General features: G+C 42.4%; 1 protein-coding gene across 5 annotated transcripts; it reads left to right on the top strand.

Annotated features, from left to right (window-relative positions):
* The first annotated feature begins 141 nt into the window (after positions 1-141).
* ENTPD4 (ectonucleoside triphosphate diphosphohydrolase 4) lies at positions 142-26,083 on the top strand. 5 transcript variants are annotated; one of them, XM_032288539.1, is made up of 13 exons: positions 142-284; positions 7,913-8,017; positions 8,972-9,169; positions 9,987-10,192; positions 13,285-13,363; positions 13,862-13,965; positions 15,776-15,835; positions 16,118-16,272; positions 17,929-18,095; positions 20,921-21,245; positions 22,681-22,766; positions 23,655-23,816; positions 25,275-26,083. In XM_032288539.1, the coding sequence occupies exons 2-13, from the start codon at positions 8,010-8,012 to the stop codon at positions 25,501-25,503; spliced, it is 1,779 nt and encodes a 592-aa protein (XP_032144430.1). In that variant the 5' UTR covers positions 142-284; positions 7,913-8,009; the 3' UTR covers positions 25,504-26,083. The 5 variants fall into 5 exon arrangements, with proteins under 5 accessions (XP_032144430.1, XP_032144429.1, XP_032144427.1 ...); XM_032288538.1 differs by having other exon boundaries at positions 13,213-13,363; positions 23,727-23,816; XM_032288536.1 differs by having other exon boundaries at positions 13,213-13,363.
* Positions 26,084-26,525: the final 442 nt, after the last annotated feature.

Below are 26,525 nucleotides of genomic sequence, written 5' to 3'. Positions count from 1 at the left end.
GGGGATCCACCGAACGGCCCAGCGCTCGGACGCCAATCACCGTAGATCAGGCTCCGCTCTCGGGCGCACTGCGCGCCCCTCGCGTGCGCGCTCCCGCCGCCAGCGTGCGCGCTCCGGGAACCGGCGGTGACGCGACGCCGGTGGGGGCTGTTTGGGGGTGCGGCTCCGGGAAAGCAGCGCGGCCTCCAGGAAGCCGGCTGGCCGTTGCTGCCGCCTCGCCGCGGTGGCCGTGATGCTGCCCGCTGGCGGTCCCCCGCTCCCGGGAGCCCCGGCCGGCCAAGCAGGTGAGGCTGTCTTCCGGGGGCAGGTGAGAGAAGGGGGGAGGCCGAAGGGGTCGGCGTCGGCGGGTAGGTTGGAGCGCTGCGGCCGGCAGCGCGGCGAGCCGGCCGTGGACTAGCCTCTGTGCCCTGTGCGCCTGCCACCGCCCGCTCAGCCCCGCGGACCGATTCCCGCCGCCCCGGCCGCGTGGCCACATCCGGGAGCCCGGGTACCAGCTCCTGTGAGCCCTGGGGGCCGTCGCGCTCCCCCAGCCGCTGGCGGGGGACACCTGGCGGTCGCGCGCCTCCGGTGACCGCGCAGGATCCCTCCCTCGAGTGGGCGGAGCCTGGCCGGGCAGCTGGGGATGCTGCACCGGGGACGCAGCCGGCCCTGCCTGCCGCTTTCAGTGATGACATTCGCACGTCTTGTTTTCGCTTCACTCTGCTTTTGCAAGGTTTCTTGTTAAATTTCTTCCTGGAAGAATGGAGCTCATTGGGCAGTAAAGTGATGATATACAGCAGTGTTTCTGAACTTGAGTAATGCGGGAACTCCTTTTAAAGGGACGATTCTCAGATTGTCTAGAATGTGTCCCAGAACCCTTAGGGTACTCCAGACCTCAGTTAGATAAACCCTGGTGCAGAGTGTTTTCAGAGAACATTTATCGCGAAGGAAGCCAAAGAGATGCTTTCTAATTCAGGAACTTTCAGGCTGGAAGGTAAACTAGAGGTAACTGAAGAATTCAAAGGAGAGACTCAAGGCCCAGGTTAATTTCACATCGCAGTCTTTGTTGTCTTCTGCTTTCTGTGATGAAAATACCAAATTATCCAGCTTTAGAGAGGCCTAAAAGAATTATATTGTGTTACCATATATTTGATGTTGTTTTTGTATTGTTTGTTAATTCTGTTTGACATATTAAAATTATAAAATGGAATACCAATTCGTATAATTTTTTCTCTGTTTATCTTAACGTTGATTTATCTCTTATAGTTGTTGCTTATTGAATCTATGGCTGATATTCTTCTAGCCCTAATGGGAAAACAAGGGCCTGTGTGACCCAGGCTCTTGAGGGTAAGGAAAAATAAACGGCGGTGTCCTAAGTACGCTGCGGGTCGCTCATCAGTAGACGAGCTGGTCCTCTAGGAAGGAGAGATGAAAGTGAAAATTTATCTGAAGATTTATATTCTCTACGTGTTTATTCAGCATGTTTATTTAAAATAGACTACCCATGAACAAAGAGGTGATTCCAAGTGTGGGAAAAAATCAGGATGTGTGACAGGTTAAATCTTGACAAAGAAAAATGTTGGCCTGTGCCTTGAAAGAAGTGCAATGTTGAGAGGAGGACACGGTGGTTGGGAGGAAGTCTGTTAGCCTGAGGCAGGCGTGGGGACAGCTTGTGTGGGAGAGAAGTGAGAGACCTTCGGCACTGGAGCGGAGAGATGGTATCTGGGACTGATGAGAGGCCAGATTGGTGAGATAAGGTGAACCAGTTGATGGAGAAAAGGTTTCAGATGCCACACAGGAAACTTGGTATTGATCCATGGGCTTCCAGAAGGTTCTTAGCTGGTCATATTTCGAAGGCCGTGTTTTAGGAAGAGATGCTTACAAAGCATGGTGTGCACAGTGAAGGCAGAAGGTGACAAGAAATCTGTCTTGAGGTAGTGATGCCTGCTGTGGTCATCTTAGATATACGGGATATCTGAAGAAGAATCCGCGGGCTTGGTGAATGATAAAATATGTCAACACAGGAAGTGGGAATCAAAGCTGAGAGCCAGGTAATCCAGGTCAGTGGTGATTGGTGATACTCGTCTTACATTTGGAGAATTTGGAGGGTGATACTAGTTTGCATCAGAAGATTCCAACCCCAGACTTGGACGAAAGGTGTAAAAATGTCAAGAGTTGAGCAACAGTGCCCCGTCCTTATTAGATTTTGCGGTAGCAGGGCTTCAGTGAGCTTGGATTGTGGAACTGGAATTTGAGAAACGTCAGAGTTGATGCAGGAAAAGTGTCCAGAAAAAGACTGTTTAAAATGAGAACCAGAATATTGCAAATGAATAGTGAGAGGTAGGAAGAGGTTAAGACTTTATGTTAAAAAATAAAATGTTTAAAACAAATATTGAAGAACATACAGATCATAAATGTAACTATGTACATTCTTCTTAAAGAGCGAATCAAGTTGTCTTCAGGTGTTTTTTGTCACAGCTGAGTAACGGTGCCGCACACAGCCTTCACATCGGCCACTCACTCTCAGAAAGATTGTTGTTTCCTGCAAAATGCTGCGGGAATGGTTGAGGGCATCTTTAATTTTTCCAGGTTCTCTTTAATCCCTTGATATTTAAATCATTCTTTTCTGAAGTACCCCTCCCTTATGGCACCTTTCCTTATTCAGAGGCCAAGGTCTCCCAGAGGCTGACTTCTCTGTGGTTTTGTTTACCTGTGATCAAGAGTTCACTAATATCTGCTTCCTTGTATCTTGTAGTTTTTCATTAGAGGAACCATTTCCCTTTGTGGTTGATTTGCATTGTTTTTGTCTTTGCCTGTAGAACTGTCAGTGAGAGACTGACAGAGACATTGACACCTGACCATGGGCTTCATTCCAGTAAAGAACGTTCAGCCCAGCAGAGCCCCACTAGCTGAGATCGTGAGAGTTAATGCATCTCTCTGGTTTTTAGGTCTAACACAATTTAGGCTTTTTTAAAACATGTAAGTTTTATGTAGTAGTATAGAATTTGCCTCCCAGAGCCCTGGTGCAAAGATTCTTAGCTAGAAGGACAATTGGAGTTTACATTTGAAAATCAGATTACCATATTGTTAACTTTGGGACAATAATCCATCGTACTTTTGTCCTGAGTAAAAATTACAGTGCTTCAGCAGTTATAAGCTGTCCTATTTTCTTGCTTTTAAACACAAGTTTTGTAAATTAAAATATCCTTTTGATCAAAATCCTCACATATCTAAAAAAAAAAAAAAAAAAAAAAAAACAGTCCTGAGACAAACATCAGATGACACAAAGTTTCCTAAATGTGCTGTGATCATTCTCGCAGCCACCTTCCCCTTCGAAGTATGTTCCTTTCTCACCCCATCCAGAATCGACCTCCCATCTTAAGGAATCTCTTCCTGCTAAAGCTAGCCTTCACTGTGCTCTTCTGAGCTCTTACAACAAGAAACTGAGTAATTTAACATTGCCTTTAATTAGTATCTTGATTATTTTCTGGGTATTAATATTTTCTCTGTAGCAATCTGCAAACTCCTTGAAATTTGATGTCAGGTTTGTTACTTCTCATATGACCTCCGTAGTCCTGACTTTCTTCCTCAAGGACCAGTTTGCCTTTAACCATGACTTCAAGCTGTTAACTAAAACATTCTTTTCTTTGGTTCTCAGTTCAGCTATCACACAAGTATTACGGATTTTTTTTTTTTAATGTTCAGATTGGAATTCCTATGTCCTAGTAGGCTTTTAGGATAGGCTTTCTCAATATGTTCAGAAAAGGATTTGATCCTGGAAACAAGATACTGTCAGTCAAATGTAGCTTGTTTAAAATAGTTATGTTTTCTGATGATAACATTAATATATGTCCTTTGAAAAATATAGGCAAGTCTAGGGAAGTAAATAAAGGTGATACCTGATCTGATTGCACAGAAATAACTAAGCACTGTTAACATTTCGGTTTCTTGCCTAACATTTTATCCCCCCGTGCATGGTGACATATTTTTTGCTTAATATTTTATGAACATCTTTTCATGTCAATAAATAGATCTGTATCATCACCTATATTAGTCACATTGTATTCCATTGCATGAGCATACCCACAGTGGACATTAGTGTTCTGCTGTTATATACAATACTATTATGGACATCCTATAAGTATTTTAGTGAATTTACCCTAAGACTCCCTAAAGATGAATGTCTTCCTAAAGATGAAGTGTGGTGGGTAGAACAGAGGGTAGGCACACATAAGTGCTCAGGTGTGTCACCCCAGTACCCCTAAAGCTTAGTGATGTCCCTGTCAAGAGTCTCCCCAGCAGTAGTCATCACTGACCTGTTCCTTCCCTCTGTCAGCCAAGTATCACCAGGCCTCCATGTCTGCCAGTCTGATGGCTATTTTTATTCTATTTGTCTGAATACTGATAGGTCTATTTTATCGGCTATTCATATGTCTTATTTCGATCACCTCAAATTATCTTTGCTCATTTTTCTGTTCAGCCTTTCTGTTATTTCTTTAGAAGAACTTTTGATACGTAAAGGTCATTTACTCTTTGACATGCATGTTACAAGTACTTTTCCCAAGTTGTGTGTATTTGTAGCGGGGAGGGATTTTTTTTTTTAAGCACACAGAAGTTTTAAACTCATGTCTAGCTATTTTATAAAAACACATTAAAATCCATTTAAACTTCTAGATAATTGATTTTTTTTCTTTATATATTTTGTGCAAACTTTTAAATCACAGACATTGTTTGTTCTAGATTTGGGGTACATGGTACAATATGGACACCATATTAAAACTTGAACTAATTAGAGTGACTTTTTTCCCCTTTGTCAGGTAGGCATTATTAATACTTTTTACTCTCTAATATCTGTGTGTGTATGTTTTATTTCCTCCACTGCACTACAGATTCTTTAAGGTCTGGGTCGATATCTAATTCGTCTTTGTGTCTCCCACTTTCAGCCATTTGTGAAACAGACAATAGTTACTTATCGTTTGTGTGGCACTGGTCACTGGGGAAACAGAAGAATAAGAGGCTGTCCCTGCCCTTGTGGGGCTTGTTATGTAATGAGGACGTCAACTACAAGTGTAAAATACTTGAGCCCAGTGCTGTGATGAGCAAATACTTCAGAGATATGAGGATTGGGGAAACTCAGTGAGGACTCATGCTTGATCTGTGTTCAGGCGCGATTCTGAGGAATGCATCGATGGACCCAAAGGAGAGGTTCATTCTGCAGATGCCAAGGAATGCAAGGCATTTCAGTGATCTGCAGCTTGTGTTTCATGTGGCTGGAGCCTAGGATGCATAGGAGGGGCCTCTTGGGATGAGACAGAAAGGCCCCAGATCAGTATTGTGCAAAGAATTTTCTGTGATGGTATCAGTGTTTTATGTCTGGACTGGCTAATGCAGAAGCTATATTGGCTGTCGAGCATTTGAAAGGTGGCCAGGACAACTGAGGAACTCAATTTTTAATTTTATTTAATTTTCATTACTTTAATAGTCACACGTGGCAAATGACTACCTCAGTGGACGGCACCAGACTAGATCATGATGGATGTCTTTTACATCCTAAGGAGTTGGGACTGTTTCCTGAGTGAGAGATAAAAGTTGGGGGTTGGGGAGTTATGCTTCTCTTTTGTTTTGGAAAGATCACTCTAGTGTAGAAGTTCTTAACCCTTTTGGGTCCCAGAACTCTGAAACTTGACTTTTTGCCAGGCCCTTTCCTGGGGTCTGTAAAGCTGCAGCTGTAGCACTCAACTGAGCAGACCAAAACCTGGCTCTGGGAGAGCTCCCATTCTGGAGGAAGAGACAAAAAGAAACGCAACATCCGCAGTATGCTAGAGGACAGGGGTGAGTGGATTCTCACGCTTGCATCCCACCTTTCCCTCCCAGGAGCTGTGTGACCTTAGACAACTTATTAGCCTCTCTGCCTCATCTGTAAAGTGTTGTGATAATAGTACTTGTCTTGTAAGTTATTAGGAGGACAAAATTAGTATTTGTACAATGTGTGGAGCAAGGCCTGGCACATAATGAGCAGTATATAAGCATTTAACAAATTCGTAAATGCTAAGGAGAAAAGATCAATTGGGGAAGGGAGTTGGTGGGGGGCGGTAGGCATTGCATTTATTGATCAGGTGACCAGGGAAGTCTTCCTTGAAAAGGTGACATTGGGGTAAAGACCTGAAGGGAGTGAACAAGTGAGTCATACAGATTACTTACTAGCAGAGGGGGCCACAAGTTGAGAGACCCTGAGACTGGAGAGTGCCTGGCATTTTTGAAGACCACTTGGAGCACCAGTGTGGCTGGAATGCAGTGTAAAGAAGGAGACAGTAGACGATGAGCTCAGAGGCTTAACAGGTGTCAGATCCTCTAGGACTTTGTAGCTTGGAGTCTTTGGAGGATTTTGAGTATAGAAGTAATCTGATCAGTGCCCTGGGCAAGGGGTGGGAGAGTGGAGCTATCAATTTCAGAGGAAGAATCTGTGCAGAGGGAGGCAGCATTGTGGGACCGCTGGGCTGGTTGAGACTGCGGGTAGAAGACGAGTGAGGCTGCTCTTTTGGTAGAGCAGGCAAGAGATAAGAGCCTGACCTCAGGCAGAGGTGATAAAGAAAGGGATTTTAGATAAGCTGAGGTTAGAGAAATTAAAGAAATCCGTAAAAAATTAGGTTTGGAAGATGAAGGAAGAGGGATCAGGCATGGATCTGGTTTCCGATTTGGATAGCTTCGTGGGATCAAGGTTGGGACTGCAGAGGCAGAGCAGATTAGGAGAAAAACGGGTGAAGATTGCTGCTGTTAGGAGTGCAGTTTTAGAACTTTCTCATGGTTCTCTGCAACACTCAAGTAGAGATAGCTCATAGGCCACTGAAGATGCATATAAGAGAAGCCTGGGGTGGAGAAAGACAGTTTTGAGTTACCTGATCATTGAAGCCTCAGTAATGATTGTAGTTAGAAGACAATCAGCCTGGACAGAGATCCTGGAAACGTAAGAGTAGTCGGAGTTGGCACACTTAAAGGATCCTAAGCAGGAGTTCTTCCAGAGCTCAGAAGCAGACCAGAGGAGCAGCCGTCTTGAGAGGCAAAGCGGCTTTGCGTGACCAAGGAAAGAGACCGCTTGTCCTTTGGCTTCAGCAGATTGAAAGGAGGCCCTGACTAAAGACTCCTGCCTGCTCTGCAATTTGAGGTCTGGAGGCTGGAGGAGGAGTGATAATGATGGAGTCAGAGAACTAACTAGGGACACAGTGCCTTGCACAGTACTTTGTACATGAAAAAGAAGTCTAGGCCGGCATGGTGGCTCACACCTGTAATCCTACTACTTGGGAGGCCAAGGGGTGGATCATGAGGTCAGGAGTTTGAGACCAGCCTGGCCAACATGGTGAAACCCTGTCTCTACTAAAAATACAAAAATTAGCTGGATATGGTGGCGGGTGCTCGTAATCCCAGCTACTTGGGAGGCTGAGGCAGGAGAATTGCATTAAACTGGAAGGCAGAGGTTGCAGTGAGCCAAGATTGCGCCCCTGCACTCCAGCCTGGGCGACGGAGCGAAACCCCCAACCCCAAAACAGGGAAGTCTAATAGACATTTATCAAGTGAATGGATGTTTCAGGTTCACATTCAGCTTATTCTGCCTGCCTCCTACCTCCACCCTAAATCTCCCTTATACCATAAGGCATTTGAGGCCTATTTCATAATTCTGATATTTTGGAGTCAGACACTTTTGCTTAGAGAGCACTAACTAGTGCCAGAGAATTATCATCTCCTTTGATTTTGGTCTATATTGGACAGTATGAAATTAACTTAGAAGTCTGTTGCTCAGCATAAACCCTTCGAACAGTTTCGGTGCAAGGATCATGTAGACATTATATGTTGTTGGATTTAACACACGCTTGATGAGGAACATAAGTGTTTTATTTGATTATGCTATCTTTGTGATTTGTCTCACTTCCTGGAACAGGAGGGCTCTAACTCCATGAGGACCCCAGCATTATTTCTGTAATTGTTTGTGAGAAGGACTGACTCCCAGAGCATTGCCTTGTCGCTGACCTTTCAGTATGGGGAGGTGAGTGATGGGCCTAATCACTATGAAACATGACATCTTGGTGACACAAAAACAGGACTTGAGAGAAAAAAATCTAAATTGCAAGTGAAAAATGTTTGCAGTTGTGCTGTTCTGTTTAATACCTTCTTCCAGGGCCCAGTGAGGTATTTTAATGCATGAAGCACTCTTCAAGGTGAAAAATAAAGAAATTAACTGTAAAATAATAAAATTCATCGCAAAGGCAGTGAAATTTTTTTAAAGCCTCATATTTCTAGAATGAGCCTCTCATTCTTGACATACATTGAGGGTAAGAGTTCCTGATTATTTGCAAAAATGTCTTATAGGAATATTTCTAAAAGCTCAGGACATAGAAAACTCATTTATTGACTTAGTTGTGGGGATGTTGTTAAAATACTGTTTTCTCCGTTACTGGAGTCATCTGGGAGGAATTTTCCATGGACTCCAGTGTTAAGGAAATGTATTCCTCCTGAGCTATTAGTGTATTTGTGGTGTAATGGGAAATGTTTTGGCCACTAGGATACTCAGTCGCATTTGGAGCAGGCCCACCTTACAACATGCTTTCTCCATACTGCATTCCCGTTCGGTCTCATCATCCTTACATCCGCTTTTATGATTGATTTATATATTTATGTTGTTGAACTTATTCTTGTAAGCTGTCTCTAATTCTGTATCTGTTTTGGAACAAAGGATGAAATGAAAATCTGCATAATGCTGTCAAGAAAAGGGGAAAACACAGAAGTGTTGTAACTATCAGGGCCTAATTCTCATCCAAATAATTTTATGATAATGGGTTGTGTAGCTGTTGTGTTGCATATGCAGGATGTCAGTATACAGATACCTGCAGGTAGGGAAATGCAGGTAGCTCAAGCCGAGTATCTTATTTTAGGATCACTTTAGGTGAGGGAAGCCTCATTGAAGCAGATTGCTTTAAAATCTTTTCCTTTCTAATTTCAGGATTGGCATCTCCTGTCTTTTTCCTGCTTCTTGGCATTTTAGCATATCTCCAGTGGGGTGTCCTCGAATTCTGAATACCAATTTACGCCAAATAATTGTCATTAGTGTCCTGGCTGCTGCTGTTTCACTTTTATATTTTTCTGTTGTCATAATCCGAAATAAGTATGGGCGACTAACCAGAGACAAGAAATTTCAAAGGTAAGAGATAAAAACATTTGTTTTCCAGACCAGAAGCCGTATCTTCTGTCTTACCTGTTTTAGGCTGTTGGAACAGAATTCCATAGACTAGGTGGCTTGTTTCTCACTGTTTTAGAGGTTGGGAAATCCAGTCAGGATTCCCATAGGTTTTGTGTGTGGTGAGGGCCTGATTCCTGGTTCTGAGATGAGGCCTTCTTGCTGATGGAAAGGGGTGAGGGGGCTCCCTGAGGTTTCTGCCCTCATGAACTAATCACCTTCCAGAGGCCCCACTTCCTAATAGCATTGCATTGGTGATTAGGTCTTCAATGTGTTAATTTCGGGGTGGGGGGCACAGGCATTTAGACCATAGCACCATCATTTCATGGCTTCACAACATTTGGCTTTAGGTTGGAATTTAAGGAACTGTAGGAACTAGATTTTGTACTATATACAACATGGCATGAACAGTTAAACCATTTGAAGCTAGTTAACTGCTAACTACCAAATCCATATCATAAGAGGCCCTGGAATAATTATTTATACATAAGTGTCTCCCATAATATGTTTTAAGCTGATTTTTGAGTTGGTAGTTTAGAAATAGAATTTTGTACTTTGGAACTTGTTTGGACTTCCATAAATGCATGTGTATCTGATTTAGATGATCTTTATCATCATTCCTTGCTTTGTTTTCTTTTGACTTTTCAATTATTCTTCAGCTGCATTAATGTTATAGTGGTGCTGCTACATAGCTTAGAAATTTCTGACTTGGCATTTGTTGCGTTAGACTTACAATGATATTCTCTGTCTAAATAAAAGCATACATGTGTTTCTATACAAGGTACCTGGCACGAGTTACCGACATTGAAGCTACAGACACCAATAACCCCAATGTGAACTATGGGATTGTGGTGGACTGTGGGAGCAGTGGGTCTCGAATATTTGTCTATTGCTGGCCAAGGCATAATGGCAATCCACGTGATCTGTTGGATATCAGGCAAATGAGGGATAAAAACCGAAAGCCCGTGGTCATGAAGATAAAACCTGGTATGTAAATGAGAATATCTGCCTAGTCACCAGGGTCTGTCCCTTCATTCTCTGTGGTGTCTTCCATATTGTTCCCTTGCTGCACTGCCATCACCCAGCATCAAATCTCACACCAGGACCTGATGGGTTTTCCCTTTTCTGTCCATTTTGCATAGGGTGACTAACATCTTGATAAAACATCCAAAAAAAAAATGTCTTTTTGTCTCCTATAGCATTTGAAATAGTGCCTTACTCATGGTGTCTACTCAGAGGTTTGCTAGCTGGCATTAACTGTGGAGAGTTTTTTTCCTGTTTAGTTTCCATTGGTCTCTATCATTAATGACAAGATAACTTCAGATAACTCATGAAAATCTATAATATATTGGAATATATTTGTCATTTTTAAAAATTGCTGGCCAAACATATTTCTAGTTATCTAGATTATTTGATAAGCGTGACCATAGAACTTAGAGCTAATAATTATGTATAGTTTTTAAAGATATAATTTCTAAGCCAGTGTGACATGTAAAAGTTTAGATTTGGCTTCCTTATTATGTAATTTACATCAGTGATGCTGTTTTTTCTGTATCATCACCATTTCCATGGGCAGCAGCTTCTGTCAGGCACATTTAGAATGGGAGATACTGGGAGTGCCTTGAAACAAGCTTTTTATGTCTTAAGAGTTGATCATCACTGATTTCAGACAGTGGAACACAGATCTTAATAGAGATGCGCACTTTTATTTCATCTTACTAATGTATTACATAGTAAAATATCAAATGCAAACAATCCAAGAAATTTATCTTGTAAATTATTAGAGAATATTGATAAATAATTAAAGTGTATTAAGTTTAACCTGAGAAAATGCACGTCCTCATGGAAGAGTCCCCAGCCATGCAGAATGATGACCCCTGGAGTCCTCATTCTTCATGGAATAATTCAGACCCCACCTCCTCCTTCAGGCAGCCCTCAACAAGTTGATTATCCTTTGATGTGTGGCCAGCTGGGAACCAGCGTATTACTCAGAAAATCTAAAGTCTCTACCTCACTCTTCAGGTTACATAGAGAGAACCTAGTCTGCGTCTATATACCAGCATTATTTAATCAGACTACATTTCCATGAACAAAGACTAATTTTTCTTTAAGTTTTAGTGACTGTCTTTTAAGTTTTAGTTTTATGCATTTCTACCCCTTAAATTTTCATGTATCCCCAATCAAGAAACATTTGCAGAGTTAAAGTAATACTGATCAAATAAAAAATTTATGAGAAGACTAAAAGAATAAAGCATTTTGCATTTCATCTAGTTTCATGTACCATGTCCCATCAGTGACTAAACAGGTCTCATGGAATAACATGAAAACTTCCATGCCTTGGAATTGTCCTTTTAGAATAAAATGTCATCCTGGAGTATATACTAGAATCTCATTAAAATCAGACAACAGGGGTCCATCTGGCACTATACAAAGTGTATGAAATGGAAATCAAAATACCCTTTTATAGCACTACTCTGTCCTGATACATAGACGTCCATGTATAGCATTGCAGCAAGGCTCTAGAAATTTCCTTAATAGATTCTGGCTAGTTTTAGGACTTTGAGTACATTGCAACTGTATTGTATGTGGAGTCAAATGACTTATAGTTTAGTCCATTTTTTGCTAATTCCTGTGATAAATCACTTAATCTTTCTGGGTTTGTAATTTTCTAATGTGTGAAATAAGGAATTTTTAGACTTCTGAAGTCCCCCTCATTTTTAATATTATAGGCAAAATAACACCTAGAAATACTCATTTATGTACTCAGCAAATATATGATGGGTACCTGCTATTTGCTAGGCACTGTGTTAGGTGCCGGGAATATAAGTTTGAACAGACACATTTTGTACCCTTGAAGTTTTCAGTTTTAATGAGACAGGCAAGTAAATAGCGAATTTTGATACAGTGTAATGAATGTACATCTAGCAAAAGGAAGTAAGCATGGAATTTAATTAGAGTCATCTTCAGGGTTCTGTTAGGGTGACTTCCATGGAGGCTGGAGCTGAGTGGGTGTGCAGGAGTTAGCCAGGTGAAAAGGGGAAGGGAGGTGGACCGAGAAGACTCTTCCTCGTGGTGGAGGAGCAAGGCTCTAAGGCCACGGTAAGGTGCATTATGGAAATGTCAGTTCACTGTAGCTGAAGGCAATGGAAGGAACGTGGGAAGAGTTAGGGTGGGTGAGTTATGCAGAGCCAGGTGTGCTGTTCTAGAGCTAAACCTTATCTGGAGGGTATTGAACCACAAAAGAACTGGAGGCCTGAAGAGGCATCCTTTGGGTGGGGACTGGCAGGAAGATGGTCAGGATCAGAAGGTGAGATGTGTTGTGGCAGGCTGGCAGAACGTGTTCCAAAGGGATGAGGAGGAAAGTCATGGGAGAGGAAGTGGGGAAAGGCGACCTATGAAACCCAGGTTGCATGTTGGGATGAGGGAGAGGGGCTTCATCTGAGACCCTAGCTTGGACCACTGGGTGCTCAGTGCTGATGGCCTCTGAGGGAGGTAACCAGCAGTGAGAGCAGGTTTGTAGCGAAAGTTGGGTTCAGATTTTGCCATGATGCGTTGGGGGTAGCTGTGAGGACAAGCAAGGGTGGTGGTGTCCAGTGGACAGTTACCCCAGCTCACCTGGAGGCTAATGAGCGCTGCATGGCCGGTGGCACAGTTCGGAGTTCATGGCATGCTGTTGGTGATAGCAGCCTGAGGCGGGACTGAGCTCACCTGAAGAGAGGGGGAGCACGTATCTTGAGGGCAGGCAAGAGTCCATGTGCATGGCAGTGACACACAGCAGATGCTCAGTCAGGTCTGTGGGCTTTGATGAAGGAGAAAAGGACATAGCACTGAATATTTAGTGTTACCAGCATTTCAGTAAGGTCTGCAGAAGAATCTGCTAGAGGGATAGGAAAAACTAAGAAAGTGTAATGTGTAGCATGATTTCCCTAAAATTAGCCACACTGAAGAAACGTCACGTGTTATAGCTAAAATATCTGCTGCTTAACTACAGTATCCTGTTTCTCTAGGCATTTCAGAATTTGCTACCTCTCCAGAGAAAGTCAGTGATTACATTTCTCCACTTTTGAACTTTGCTGCAGAGCACGTGCCACGGGCAAAACACAAAGAGACCCCCCTCTACATTCTCTGCACAGCTGGAATGAGAATCCTTCCCGAAAGGTGATCTTCCGCGGAAGGGCAAGGCTGAGGGTGGGCTCCTGGAGGGGGAAGGGGTGTTCTCCTCCCCAGTCCTCCTCCCTCCCCCGCTCTTCCCCATCATCATCATCATCATCAAAAGGAAGACATTCAGGATTCTTTCTTCAAATCTGGAATAGTACCAGAACTATTCCTTTAGCCAGAAAACACCAAATATCTATTAATTGACTTATGACTATAAATAGTCAGCTATAAAGTTGTCGTTTTTAAAAACCTAATCTATTTTATGTAGTTAAGGAAGGAATGCTTGCAGTTGTAGTTTTACATCTAGAAATCCCATAATTCACACAACTTGTTCATTTTGAAACTGCATTCCGAATATAATCTTTCCAGTGAATTTCTTTGTTTTGGAACTTGTTGGATACAAGATATACCAGAGCCATAGCTTGTTTTTTTTCTTTTCTAACCAGAAGATTTCAAGCTGTAATCTTTTGATGTGTAAATGTTTGTGTTGCCTTATAGCCAGCAAAAAGCCATTCTGGAAGACCTTCTGACCGATATCCCTGTGCACTTCGACTTTCTGTTTTCTGACTCTCATGCAGAAGTCATTTCTGGGAAACAAGAAGGTTGGTATATGGTCTTCAGTTTAAAATTTGGGAAGCTATTCCTTTAAATCCTCCCCACTTTCACCAGTGTGCACTTTGTTATATTCCACTTATCTTAGCATTTGGGAAATAATAGCCTGGAAATATTATAATTTTTAAATGACTGAATCAGTTTCTTAGATGACTGGTCTTTGTTGCCCAAACATGAAGCCATTGAAAAATAACTGTTTGTCTTCACCACATGTAGGGACATAGCTTGATACAAACTCACTTTTACAGAAAAGACTGTGTGCCTTGCCTAAGTTGTGTGGCTTCCTGGGACTTTGATCATTATTGAGTGGTTAGAGCTTCTTCTCGACTTTGATACACCAAGAAATATCAAATGTTTGTTCTATTTTCAAAGAAATGATTCTCCTTGAGAATGAAATGTCAAGTCAATGAAATTATTTGGGGAATAGCTTGCTAGAAATGTATACCAAAATTTCAAAAGTCATCTGTCATTTCAGCATTAATACTTCCTATATGGAAGACACTGTAGAGAATACAAAAATGGGGTGAAGTTTACACATTGCCATTAAGCTGCTTACCGACAAATGAGGTCCACAATTAGCTATTCTATGAGGGTTTTAGGTACCAGAAAAAAAATAAGGAAAAAATATCACAGGAGTTTGAAAGAGGGAGACATTTTTTTTCCTACAAGTAGGGCCATGATGGAGAAAGTGACATCTGAACTCTGCCTCAAGAGAAAGGATAGTTTTACATAGAACATGCCAGAGCAGGGGAAGGGTGGGGCTCTGAGGGAGCATGGGAAGCACATGTAAGACAGAAGAAAGGACTGAACTCAGTACAGGTTGGAAAGAATTCACTGTGGACAGAGGAACACAGATGTTTTGGTTTGACTGGATGATGGCCCTTCTGGAAGGAGTGGTGGTAATATTAGTGGTTGGATGGCTTTTGAATTGTCAATCCAGGAATTTGGACTTCTTTCTGTAGATCAATCCAGTAGCAGAGGTTAGAGTAGGTTGCAACAGAGGAGTAGGGCGGGGATGGGTTAGATGGGCTATCTGCTCCCCCTCCATGGTTCAGATCATGGTGACAGTGAAAACCAGGTGTAGGGAATGTGAAAATAGAATCAGACTTGGCAGCTGAGTGAATGGAGGAATAAAGGAAAGAGTAGAAGATACCTTGATTTTTTTTTTTTTTTTATTTGAGATGGAGTCTCACTCTGTTGCCAGCCTAGAGTGCAGTGGCATGATCTCGGCTCACTGCAACCTCCACTGCCTGAGTTGAAATGATTTTCCTGCCTCAGCCTCCCAAGTAGCTGGTTCTACAGGTACACACCAACACACCCAGCTAATTTTTGTATTTTTAGTAGAGACGGGGTTTCACCGTGTTGGCCAGGATGGTCTCGATCTCTTGACCTCGTGATCTACCCACTTCAGCCTCCCAAAGTGCTGGGATTACAGGTGTGAGCCACCGTATCCCGCTGATACCTTGAATTTTTAAAACCTTGGACTTGACAGGTTTTACATCATAAAAGTGAAAACTCCAGTATTTTAAAACAGCTACTAAACTTCAAAAGAAAACTAGCACCTAGGGTATTATATTTTCAACCTATGTAGATGGTATAAAACTAAAATATTAAAGTTGAGAGATCTTGGAAAGCTTTTTGAAGTAATAAAAACATCAGTAGCAAGGTGTTATTTCAGATGATTCTACAGGTTGTCAGGGAGTGAAATAAATGAGACGTTTGTACAGACTGCACTGATAAGAGTTACACAAAATGTTTTAAAACTATTTTTCTTCTCTCGACCCTGTAAAATGTCTCTAGGTGTGTATGCTTGGATTGGCATTAATTTTGTCCTTGGACGGTTTGAGCATATTGAAGATGGTAAGTATCATGCTTCCAACGAATGTGTCTAGTTGGAAATCGGTGCTTTTCTATTTAATTCATAGGCTGAAAAAAGAGCTAAGCTTTGTGACACTTCTAAGCGTGTAGGAGTAGAATGAGTGGAGCTGCAGTTGAACACAATTCAACTTGATTTTAGTTGGGAGGATAGACTGGGTTTGCCTGAATGTGCTTGAAACAGACTGTGAAAAGAAGGTGACTGTAAAGAAGAACACAGTTCTGTGGATTAGTTCTGTTCCAGTGAACACTTTCTGTTCTTTCCAGATGACGAGGCAGTTGTGGAAGTTAACATTCCTGGAAGTGAAAGCAGCGAAGCCATTGTCCGTAAAAGGACAGCGGGCATTCTCGACATGGGTGGCGTGTCGACTCAGATAGCGTACGAAGTCCCCAAAACTGTAAGCTTTGCATCCTCACAGCAGGTCATTATCTGTACAGATTTCCTTCTGTTTGGTTTGGTTTTCATTTAACATGTGTCCGTCGTTCTTGTTTTGTTTTCTGAGTGTGAACACATCTTTACTGTGCTTGCTGAGGTGCCGCCTCTCAACCCGGGAGAAGGGAGACAGGAGGAGCAAGGCAGACCTCAGCTGAGCCACTTGTGTGTGTTCATTGAAATCAGCTGGTTTGTTTTCTGACTGTAGAGTTTTTCTTTGGTATATACACAGTCACATGCTTGAGTTTCTGTTTATATTTTCTATCATGTCCTTTCTCAACAGGTTTTATAACATGTAACATAATAACATCTGATTTTTTTCAGTTAGAGTTGGGGGAAATTCTTTTTTTTAATGACTCACTTTGAGCTTCCTTGGGGAGGATTAAGGTTTGTATCCACTGCTTCCACATTTTTCAACGGGGATTTACTCCTACCCGTTCTCCACCCCGTTTTGTGCCCTCTGAGTCGCTGCCTGGGCGACATTGTCTAGAGAACCCTGGCACGGTTTCCAGATGTATTTCTGTATTGATACATGTCTTTATTACTTTGTTTGTGTTCAGCTACAAATTAACACCAAAGCCTAGCTTCCTGCATTTTACCCTGGAAAGTGGGAGGCAGCATAGCATGGAGGGGAGGTTCCAAATGAGACCTTGGAGCTGGTCAGGCCTGGGTTTCTTCATCCTTCTCCTCCTCACTAGTTGTGGGACCTCACGCAAGTCATGTACCTTCTTTGAGCTATTTTCTTTATCTGTAAACATCAATGAAACTACCTACACCATGGATTAGTAGAAGGCTTAAATGAGATAATGCATCCAGTATATCTAATGCACTGCCAGGCAGCTAGTATGTGCTCAATAAATGTTACTGACATCTTTATTAAGCTCCTTGGAAAAATGCTTTGTAAATTCAAACAACTTTTGTTTCCTACCTCCCATTCTAGACTTGACTCTAGAGACTGTTACGCACATGTTAAAAAATCATGTTTTTCCCCCTCAATATAAAATAAAAGATACATAGAAAAAATGTTTGGAAAAAATACTGAAAAATCAAGATTAAATATTTCCCATGGATTTATTATCTAAAAGAGCCATTGTTAGCCTTTTGGTGAATTTCTTTTCATTTTTTTTTTCTGCTCGTAGTTTTAAAGAATATGGTTATAGTCTTAGTTTATATGAGTTTTGTCCTTTATTTAGCACTGCATGAGCATGTTTCTCCATAAGGTATTGATTACTGTAATTAACCTTCCCTTGCTGTTACATACTCAGGTGACATCTAGTTTTTTATGTCATAGAATGACAAAGGATGTCTTTGCATATAGAAACATATCCATGTTTAGATTTATTTTCACAGCATAGGATTCCATAAATAAATTAAAGATTCCATAAATAAATTACATCAGAGGGTAATGAACTATTTCACTGACTTCCTCTTTCACAAAGTCCTAACAGTATCACAAATTTGCAGCCCATCTGAAATTTACTAAATCAGAATTGTCATATTAAATTATGAAGGATGCTTAGAAGGGTCCTTGGGCAGTGCAGAAGCAGACATTTTGTCCCTCTTAGATGAGACTGTTTTTAGACCCTTTTTAGTAGGAGGTTAAAGTAGTTTAAACTATTAAAGTTTGTTATCCTTATGTCTGCAGGAGGAAGTAGCTAAAAACTTGCTAGCTGAATTTAACTTGGGATGTGATGTTCACCAGACTGAGCATGTTTATCGAGTCTATGTGGCCACGTTTCTTGGGTTTGGTGGCAATGCTGCTCGACAGAGGTACGAAGACAGAATATTTGCCAACACCATTCAAAAGAACAGGTAAAGCACCTTTCACTACTTGGCAGTCACTTGCAAACCTAGGTCTCTCCTCATAAAAAGCAGACCCAGGCAAAACGGGAAGAACTCAATTAGCAAAAGTGTGTTGCACTGTTAGCTTTTTATTCCTCCACTAGCTGAGCAGGGAGAAGAAATGAAGGCTCGTCGGGGTCCTGCCTTCGGCCTTCTGCCTCACCATGCCCTGAAGGAGGTGCATGCTTGCTCTCTCTCTCACCTGCATCTCAACTGATGAATTAGAAATTTCACCGTCAGGCTGTAGAATAGTGTGGAGCCCTGGGTGATGCTACTTCTGATTCAGAGTCCTTGGGAAACCCAGCATCTGGAGCACAGCTGGTGTCCTGGAGGCCTAAGGCAGTGTGTTCTCTTGTTGTGGCTGAGGAGATTGAAATTTGTGATGTTCTGGAGACTATGGATGAACCAGCCTGTGCAGCTAATTAGTGGGTAAGAACCATTGGGAAGGGAATTATTCAAGAGAAAGAAATTATCTAGAAGAGTCAGAGTTAGTGGCTTTTAAATTTAGCAATAAAACTTTAAACATTGAGTGTATGTAGAATTGTGGTATAGAAAATAGATAAAACAGCACTCTATTGGTTTAAATTGACTTTGTAAGTATATAGCAGTCTATTTGAAATTTGTCTGTAAGAACAGAAAAGCTATTTAGATGAATAAAAAATCTGAATCTGGGGTTATGTAAGATATCCTATTTATTACTGTCTTTTATTTGTTTATTTTGATGAAACAGTTTTGAGGAGAAAGAAATCCTAATTCATAGAGCTAAGAGATTGTATAGTTCCTTGATTAATGTAATCTTAATAAACCTATGAAGGCCTGAACCTTAAAAAAGACCAAGTTGGAGCTATTCAGTACCATATTTACCACAAAGTCATGTATGTAAATAGGAAAAGCAATAAAAACCTTTTCCTTTGGCTCTTCCAAAAGTTAACTGAATAGGGTTAATTATGAGATTGGTAGCCCCATGGTTTTATATTTTTAATTGGTATTTAGCACATTTTGATGTAATCATTTTTATAGTAGTCTTAAACTGGAAATATTTTATAGACGACACTTGAAACATTTTTGCAGATTCAGTGAACACCTTATTCTGAAACCTTAATTTTTACTCATTGTTTTTAATGTCAGAAAGCTTTATATAATGGACTGTTTAGTGGTACTCCTTAATTTAGATATAAGACAACTAAAAGTAATAGCGTGAAATATATATCTGACTACTCTTGGAGTTTTTTTCATTTTTTTTTTTTTTAAGACGGAGTTTCACTCTTGTTGCCCAGGCTAGAGTATAGTGGCACAATTTCAGGTCACCTCAACCTCTGCCTCCCGGGGCTGAAGCGATTCTCCTGCTTCAGCCTTTCAAGTAGCTGGGATTACAGGCATGCACCGCCGCACCTGGCGGATTTTTGTATTTTTAGTAGAGACAGGGTTTCTACATGTTGGTCAGGCTGGTCTCGAACTCCCAACCTCAGGTGATCTGCCCACCTCGGCCTCCCAAAATGCTGGGATTAAAGCTGTGAGCCACCACGCCTGGCCAGAGGTTTATAATAATTACAAACGTTTCATATGTCATGAACTGAGCCTTGAAGTACACATTTATCTTTTTGCCATTTGTAGTGGTGATTAACTTTTTAATTAAGTGAACATTTTTATGGCAAAGACCTTAATTTATTACATTAAGCTGCAATGATGTGTAGCCCTGATCTGAGGAATACACAACTTGTCATTTAAGTGAAAAGCGAAATCGACTGGCAGACCATGCTTAACTCTAATAGTGAAACACCTGTCAGGCACCTGTGATTTCATAGCATCCAACACCAGTATCACTTGAGATTTTGTGAGCTCTTCTCTGTTTCTTGTTGCTTGAAGGTGTGCACACACAATAGAATGACATGTTCGTTCCCAGAAATTTCATTAGCAAGTAATGAGCCTAGTGCCTTTCAGTTAACAAAGCTAACGTTTATTTTCTCCAGGGCTTCTCAGAGCCTGTCTATCATACAATGGAAACTGCTGTCTGCTGCAGCTGGGACCCATAGTTGTTGAAGAAAAAATAAGTTCAAACAGAATCATAAAAATAGATGCAGGCCTTAAACATTCTGTCTTAAATTTTGAATTCATTTGCTGATCTTTTGCTCTGAACCCCAGGGTCTGTTTTTAGACTCCATCTTTTCTCCGGCATCTTTTTTCAGGGCACTCCTCATGGAGATACCAGTTTGTCTTTGTTTAAAGAATACTGAGGACTTAAAGACATTTGCGAAGCAATTTGATACCAAATGCTTCTAGACTTTTACTGATTTTTCCCAGTTTTAAAAATCTTGCCCATACCTAGTTTGACAATTTTCTAGTAACTTGTCCTTATGTTTTCTGAAGCATCTAACCTGCTTTTCCCAGGACCAGCTATTTTCACAGTTGCATTCCATCCAACTGTATTAGGTAAAGCCACAAGCACTAGTGGCAGAAATGGGGCTGGCAGCAACGCAATGGCCTTGTGCCTGGCATCTGGGAACATCAGGCCATGTTGCCAGGATGGCTGGGTAAGCAGATAGGTTTTTTAACTGGACTCAGGTAACCTGTCTGCTGCAGGCAGGTTTGTATCCTGACTCTCCAAGAAAGTCTCGAGTGCATATTTTCCTAACTGATGATCTCGGAACCCTTTTCTGTTCCCACAGACACAGTCAACACAGTCCTGCAGGTCTCATGGCCCACAGAGCGTATTCTGAGAAACAGTGGTTGGCAGCCACCTCTTCAAAACACAGCTTTCTATAGGACTCACAGTGAAGTTTCTTTTTTTGCCATAGGCTCCTGGGTAAACAGACTGGTCTGACTCCTGATATGCCATACCTGGACCCCTGTCTACCCTTAGACATTAAAGATGAAATCCAGCAAAATGGACAAACCTTGTACCTACGAGGGACTGGAGACTTTGACCTGTGTCGAGAGACTATCCAGCCTTTCATGAATAAAACAAACGAGACCCAGACTTCCCTCAATGGGATCTACCAGCCTCCAATTCACTTCCCGAACAGTGAATTCTATGGCTTTTCTGAATTCTACTACTGCACCGAGGATGTGTTACGCATGGGGGGAGACTACAATGCTGCTAAATTCACTAAAGCCGCAAAGGTACCCTTGAGAGGCGCCATCTGCTCCGCATGCTCTTGAGACCATTGTGGACAGAGACAGGTTATGTCCTCCCTTCACACTTGCAGGAAAAGACGGCATATGGAAGGCTGCACTGCAGCATGTTGGGATCCTGTTCCCTTTGGTTGGAGGGAGAGTTAATAGTCACAGCAGAAATAAAAAATGTACTGTAAGCTGACTTCTGCCCCCACTCACTAGCTACCCTGGTCATCAGTTACCTCCAAATTTTACAGTCTCTTATGTCATTGTTCTGCTTTGCTGCATCTGACAGTTCTGCTAGCCTTCCCCTCCCTGACCTGCCAGGACACTCCTGTTCTCGTGTTCTCTCTGCCTTCCTGACACCCCTTAAACTTTGGTGATGCCAGACTTCCACTCTTGGCCCCTGACCTTCAGGTTCTTGGATGGTCTCATCCATGCTCAGGATTTGCTGCTGCCTCTCCAGAAGAGGCTCCAGTCCTGACCCCTTCCTGCTACATTCCACAACTCCAGACAAACCCACCATTTTCTCTCCATTCTGTTCCTGTTGTTCTGTCTTGGTCAATGGCATCACCAACCATCCAGTCCCCCTCCCTGCAGCCTAGGAGTCATGGACTTCTCTCTCTAACCAGTTCATCCTTTTCTATACAGCCCGGTCTAATCAGTCACAGTGTGATGTCTTAGCTCCCAGGTGTTTCTCAAACCAATACAGCCACAGAGCACTGTATGCTGTAATCATGCCAGACAGCTGGCTTCCCTCACCCTGGGCGGTTTCTCTTCCTGAAGCACCTGTGCTGAGTCCTTTGTGCAGGCCTAGTGCGTTTCTCTCGTGCTCCCTGTCGCACACCCAGGCCCATCTCCCACTTCTCTCAGCAGCATCTCCATCCTTTAAATAGAAGTCGGGATGGTAGCCACCTCAAGGAGTTAAGTATTACATTGAGAAGACGCACTTACACAGTGCTCAGTAGAAGTTACTAATATTATTACAAATAACTTCAGGAAAAGTGGGATCTCTTTCCCTTCTGTTAAGGACAAAAACCTTCTGTAATCACCATTTTCTCCGTAGCTTGTACTGTGTCCTCCACAGACAGAGGACTTAGTTTGAAGTAGCTAAAATACTGCTTCACTTTTCCAAAAATTTATGCCCATACTATATAGTCACAGAGGGAGAAACGAAACAGTTTCAGAGAGGCTGGTTGTGGACAGCAAAGTTCTCTTAACAATCCCCTGGGCAGAATGTTAAGGTAAAGCGTTGTGTTTGCGAATCAGTAAGCGTTCCCTGAGTATGTGTGTATCCTGCATTCATTGTATAAGTTAAGCTTGTGTGTTTCCTAATGGGAAGGATATGCATGTTACAAATATAAATTTGGTAAACCATTTTTAAAATGAGAATTTTAATAAGACTTTACTAGTGATTTCTTTTGGTGAATTTTTTTTTTAGGATTATTGTGCAACAAAGTGGTCCATTTTGCGGGAACGCTTTGACCGAGGACTGTATGCCTCTCATGCTGACCTCCACAGGCTTAAGTAAGTACTAGAAGGCCAAGCCCCAGGTCACTCTTAGAACCTTAATGCAGTGTTGGCACCACTGGCTTGCCATACTCTGGCCTCAGTCTACATTCTCCTCACTCACTGTTCTTCCCATCTGCTCTGGGCCCCTTTCAGATGGGACAAATACTTGTGCCCAAATGTATTCTATATCTCTTTTTTTTGGGTCACTTTTACTGTCTCTTCCTGCTGAAATTCCCCTGTTCATACCTTTGCTTGTTCAAGTCCTGCCCAGACATCTAAGTCCAGCCAGAGGCCATCCCTTTCCAGCCTTCCTCTGCCCCTCAGTCAGACTCCATCCCTTTCTCTGAGTCTCTAGAATTCATCTTACCTTGCCAGTGCATTTATCATGTTTTGCTTTGTTTTTCTGTTGTTTTTTTAAAATCCCCTTTCATTGTAAGTCACGTGCAGACACTGTATCTTATTAATTATTGTATCTTATTACTTGCTTAGCACAGGGCTTGGCAAAAAATAAACCTCTAATAAATATTTAAAGTCATAGAAGATCAGAGCTGAAAAGAACCTTCCTACCACCTCATTTTATAATAAACTGAGGTACAAAGATTGGAACCTGCCATTCATTCGAGGAGTTACATGGTGCAATGCCTGAGGGAAAAGAAACCTGTCTCAGGAATATCTGGCATTATGTCGAGACTGGGTTCATACACTAATTGATTTTGACAGGTGAACTGCTCCGTGTTGTGGGACCAGGGATGTGAAACGCAGGCAGTTGGTTTGGGGGACCTGGCCTGAGGAAGCCCCTGCCCCACCCCACGGCTGTCCACAGAGGGAAGGTCTGTGTGTGTGTGTGGTGCCATCTTGGCAGAGCGAGTCAGCCTGACTGGCCTTCATGCTTGCCGTCTGTAGGTATCAGTGCTTCAAGTCTGCATGGATGTTTGAGGTGTTTCATCGGGGCTTTTCATTTCCTGTCAACTATAAAAACCTAAAGACTGCCTTGCAAGTTTATGACAGGGAGGTTCAGTGGACCCTTGGAGCCATCCTCTACAGGACCCGCTTTCTACCATTAAGGTAGGGCTGTGAATTTGGTAACGAGAATCACAAAGGTGCTTTTCTGCAGTGCCTCGTGGCAGCTGTGGCTTGTGGCTGTTTGGGGTGCTGCTGTTAGAGCCAGCTATGGCAGAATTGTGGGGACAGTGATGCCTGCTTTTGGTCTTCCCCCACTCCCCATAAGGGCTTCCTCCCTTCCCACCCTACCATCCCATAATACACAGCACTCCAGTGCTACTGCCCCATGTTTGGTTATTCTCAACTGTCTGTTCCCCAACCCCTGCAAAAAGGTCAGTTCTGGGGTTCTTGACCTTTATGACTGAGGTCTTTTCTCAAAATACTGTTTTTAAATGCGTGCATAAATACATAGGATTATAGAAGAAACCATCATATTGAAATCGTATTTATTAAAATATTACAGAAAACAGGGCCGGGTGCAATGGCTCACGCCTGGAATCCCAGCACTTTGGGGAGCCGAGGCGAGCAAATCACAAGGTCAGGAGTTCGAGACCATCCTGGCTAACACAGTGAAACCCCATCTCTATTAAAAATACAAAAATGAGCCAGGTATGGTGGCACGTGCCTGAAATCCCAGCTACTCATGAGGCTGAGGCTGGAGAATTGCTTGAACCTGGGAGGCGGAGTTTGCAGACAGCTGAGATCATGCCACTGCATTCCAGCCCAGGTGACAGGGCAAGACTCCATATTGGGGAAAAAAAAAATTTACAGAAAACAAGTTTGTGATACAGTAATATGTGTTCTTCTTTATTAGCACATTAAGTAACAGGATCTGGCAGCAGAATTAGTATTTTCTGTAATTTCAGTGTAGTGATGAGCATCAGTGCTATTTTGAGGCATTGATGATACTGTAATGTGACGTGAAAGATCTGTGATTTTCATTAGTAACAACGTTAGTTGCTGGTGCTGCCAACGCTAACAATAGTTTTATCTGCATTCATGGTCAGAGAAATGCTAAACTTCAGTCAGCGCTTGGGTATAACGAAGATGTGCATTTTCCCCACTCAGGTTTGCAGATCTGCTGTCAGTTGACCTGTGGTAAGAACCCGGGTTATCTGATAGATGAGATATTTGCTCCCCTGCGCCCCCATTTCATTGAGCATTTCTCAGTAATACTTTAGGTCGGGTTAACTGCAAAAATGGTGAGTCGTGGGTGTTACTGATCACAAACATGCAGTTTGATTCCACATTGACTGACTTCTGTGTGTCAGCGAAACCCTCACGGCTCTTCTAAATTCCTCTGATTTTGGTTACCCAAATTATAATCACTTCAGAGTATACTTTCATGTGTTATCTCATTGATACTTGGAAGTCCCCTGTGTTGGGCTGTTCAGTTCAGTTAGAGGTTCGGGTTGCAGTTTTTGTGTGCAGCTCTGGGGCCTGGGCCTTGCCATCCCCATCTGCGCTGTTTCCACCCCTTCCCTTGCTTACTGTCCTGTTGTTTGGTGTTCACTTGGGCAGAGACATCCAGCAGGAGGCCTTCCGGGCCAGTCACACCCATTGGCGGGGCGTCTCCTTTGTCTACAACCACTACCTGTTCTCTGGCTGCTTCCTGGTGGTGCTGCTGGCCATCCTGCTGTACCTGCTGCGGCTGAGGCGCATCCACCGGCGCACTCTCCGGAGCAGCTCGGCCGCCACCCTCTGGATGGAGGAGGGCCTTCCTGCCCAGAACCCCGCCGGGACCTTGTGATCTGGCTCACAGCTCCACGAAGACATGAAAGGAAAAGCCATTTTTGCCTCAGGGTTTCTCCTCTTTCTTTTCCTGTGGTTTTGTTTTTTCTTTCCCTTTTTTGTTCTTCTAAACAAAAACAAAATCCATTGTTTGTAAGCTCCGCTGACTAGAAGTACTGTGTTTAGCCATTTTAGGTAAAGCTTTAAATTGAAGAGTGGGGAAGAGGGAAATTCACTTGATTTTTGCTGCATAGGATATCTGCCAAAAATAAATGAGATTTCCGGGGTTTCTTTAAGGAACGTTAAATTTAAACAAATGCACTTTGATACCGGAGGGACGTGGAAAGATTCATTCTCTCAGAGGAGAGGGGACTGAATAGTGATGCTTTTATAGAACCAAAAAACTTACTGCCTGAAATGAGAATCCTCAGCTTGAAAGCTCTAACCTGAAGAAGGTGACGTTTATTTTTTATTTATTGTTCAGGTCTGTTACTATATATGTTTCTTTGCAGAGTTAAATTTTTTAAACGATTAGTATCCCAAATAGAGAAACATAGGCACCAGGAGATAACCAGTTATAAAAGTGAGAGTGAACTATCGACTAGAGCTTTGTGTGAGTGTGTGAAAAATCCCAAGGAACCAGAGTGGGGGAAGGCAGCGCCGGTTCTCTAAAAATGCACTTCAGAATTGACTGGTTTATTTTATTTAGAAAAATCCTTGTTACTGTTATCTTTTCCTGACCACAGGTAATTACTGTCCTTATTCCATATTTCAGTGGCATTAGAACACTTTGGTTTTGAAAAAATTGGAAAATTCCTGAAGTTTCACCAGTTTCGGTTTTATTAGAACTAGAGCACATGCTCACTTCTTGTTCTTCAGTAGTTCTCAGTAGTGCTTTTGCTGAATTGTGCCTCAGTTTCTTCCAGCTTCCAACTGCTGTTTCCCCCACCCGCTTAGTTAAAAGTCATCTCAGCTTTTAATTGCACTGGGAGAACCCGTGCATAGTCCACCGAGTGCTCTTCCTTACTGCGGTGGCCGAGG

The sequence above is a fragment of the Sapajus apella genome, unplaced genomic scaffold (assembly GCF_009761245.1).
Source record: "Sapajus apella isolate SASKATOON/1434 unplaced genomic scaffold, GSC_monkey_1.0 scaffold21, whole genome shotgun sequence".
Taxonomy (NCBI): domain Eukaryota; kingdom Metazoa; phylum Chordata; class Mammalia; order Primates; family Cebidae; genus Sapajus; species Sapajus apella.
Note: the sequence above shows the minus strand (reverse complement) of the source record. Positions and strands in the feature narration are given on the sequence as shown.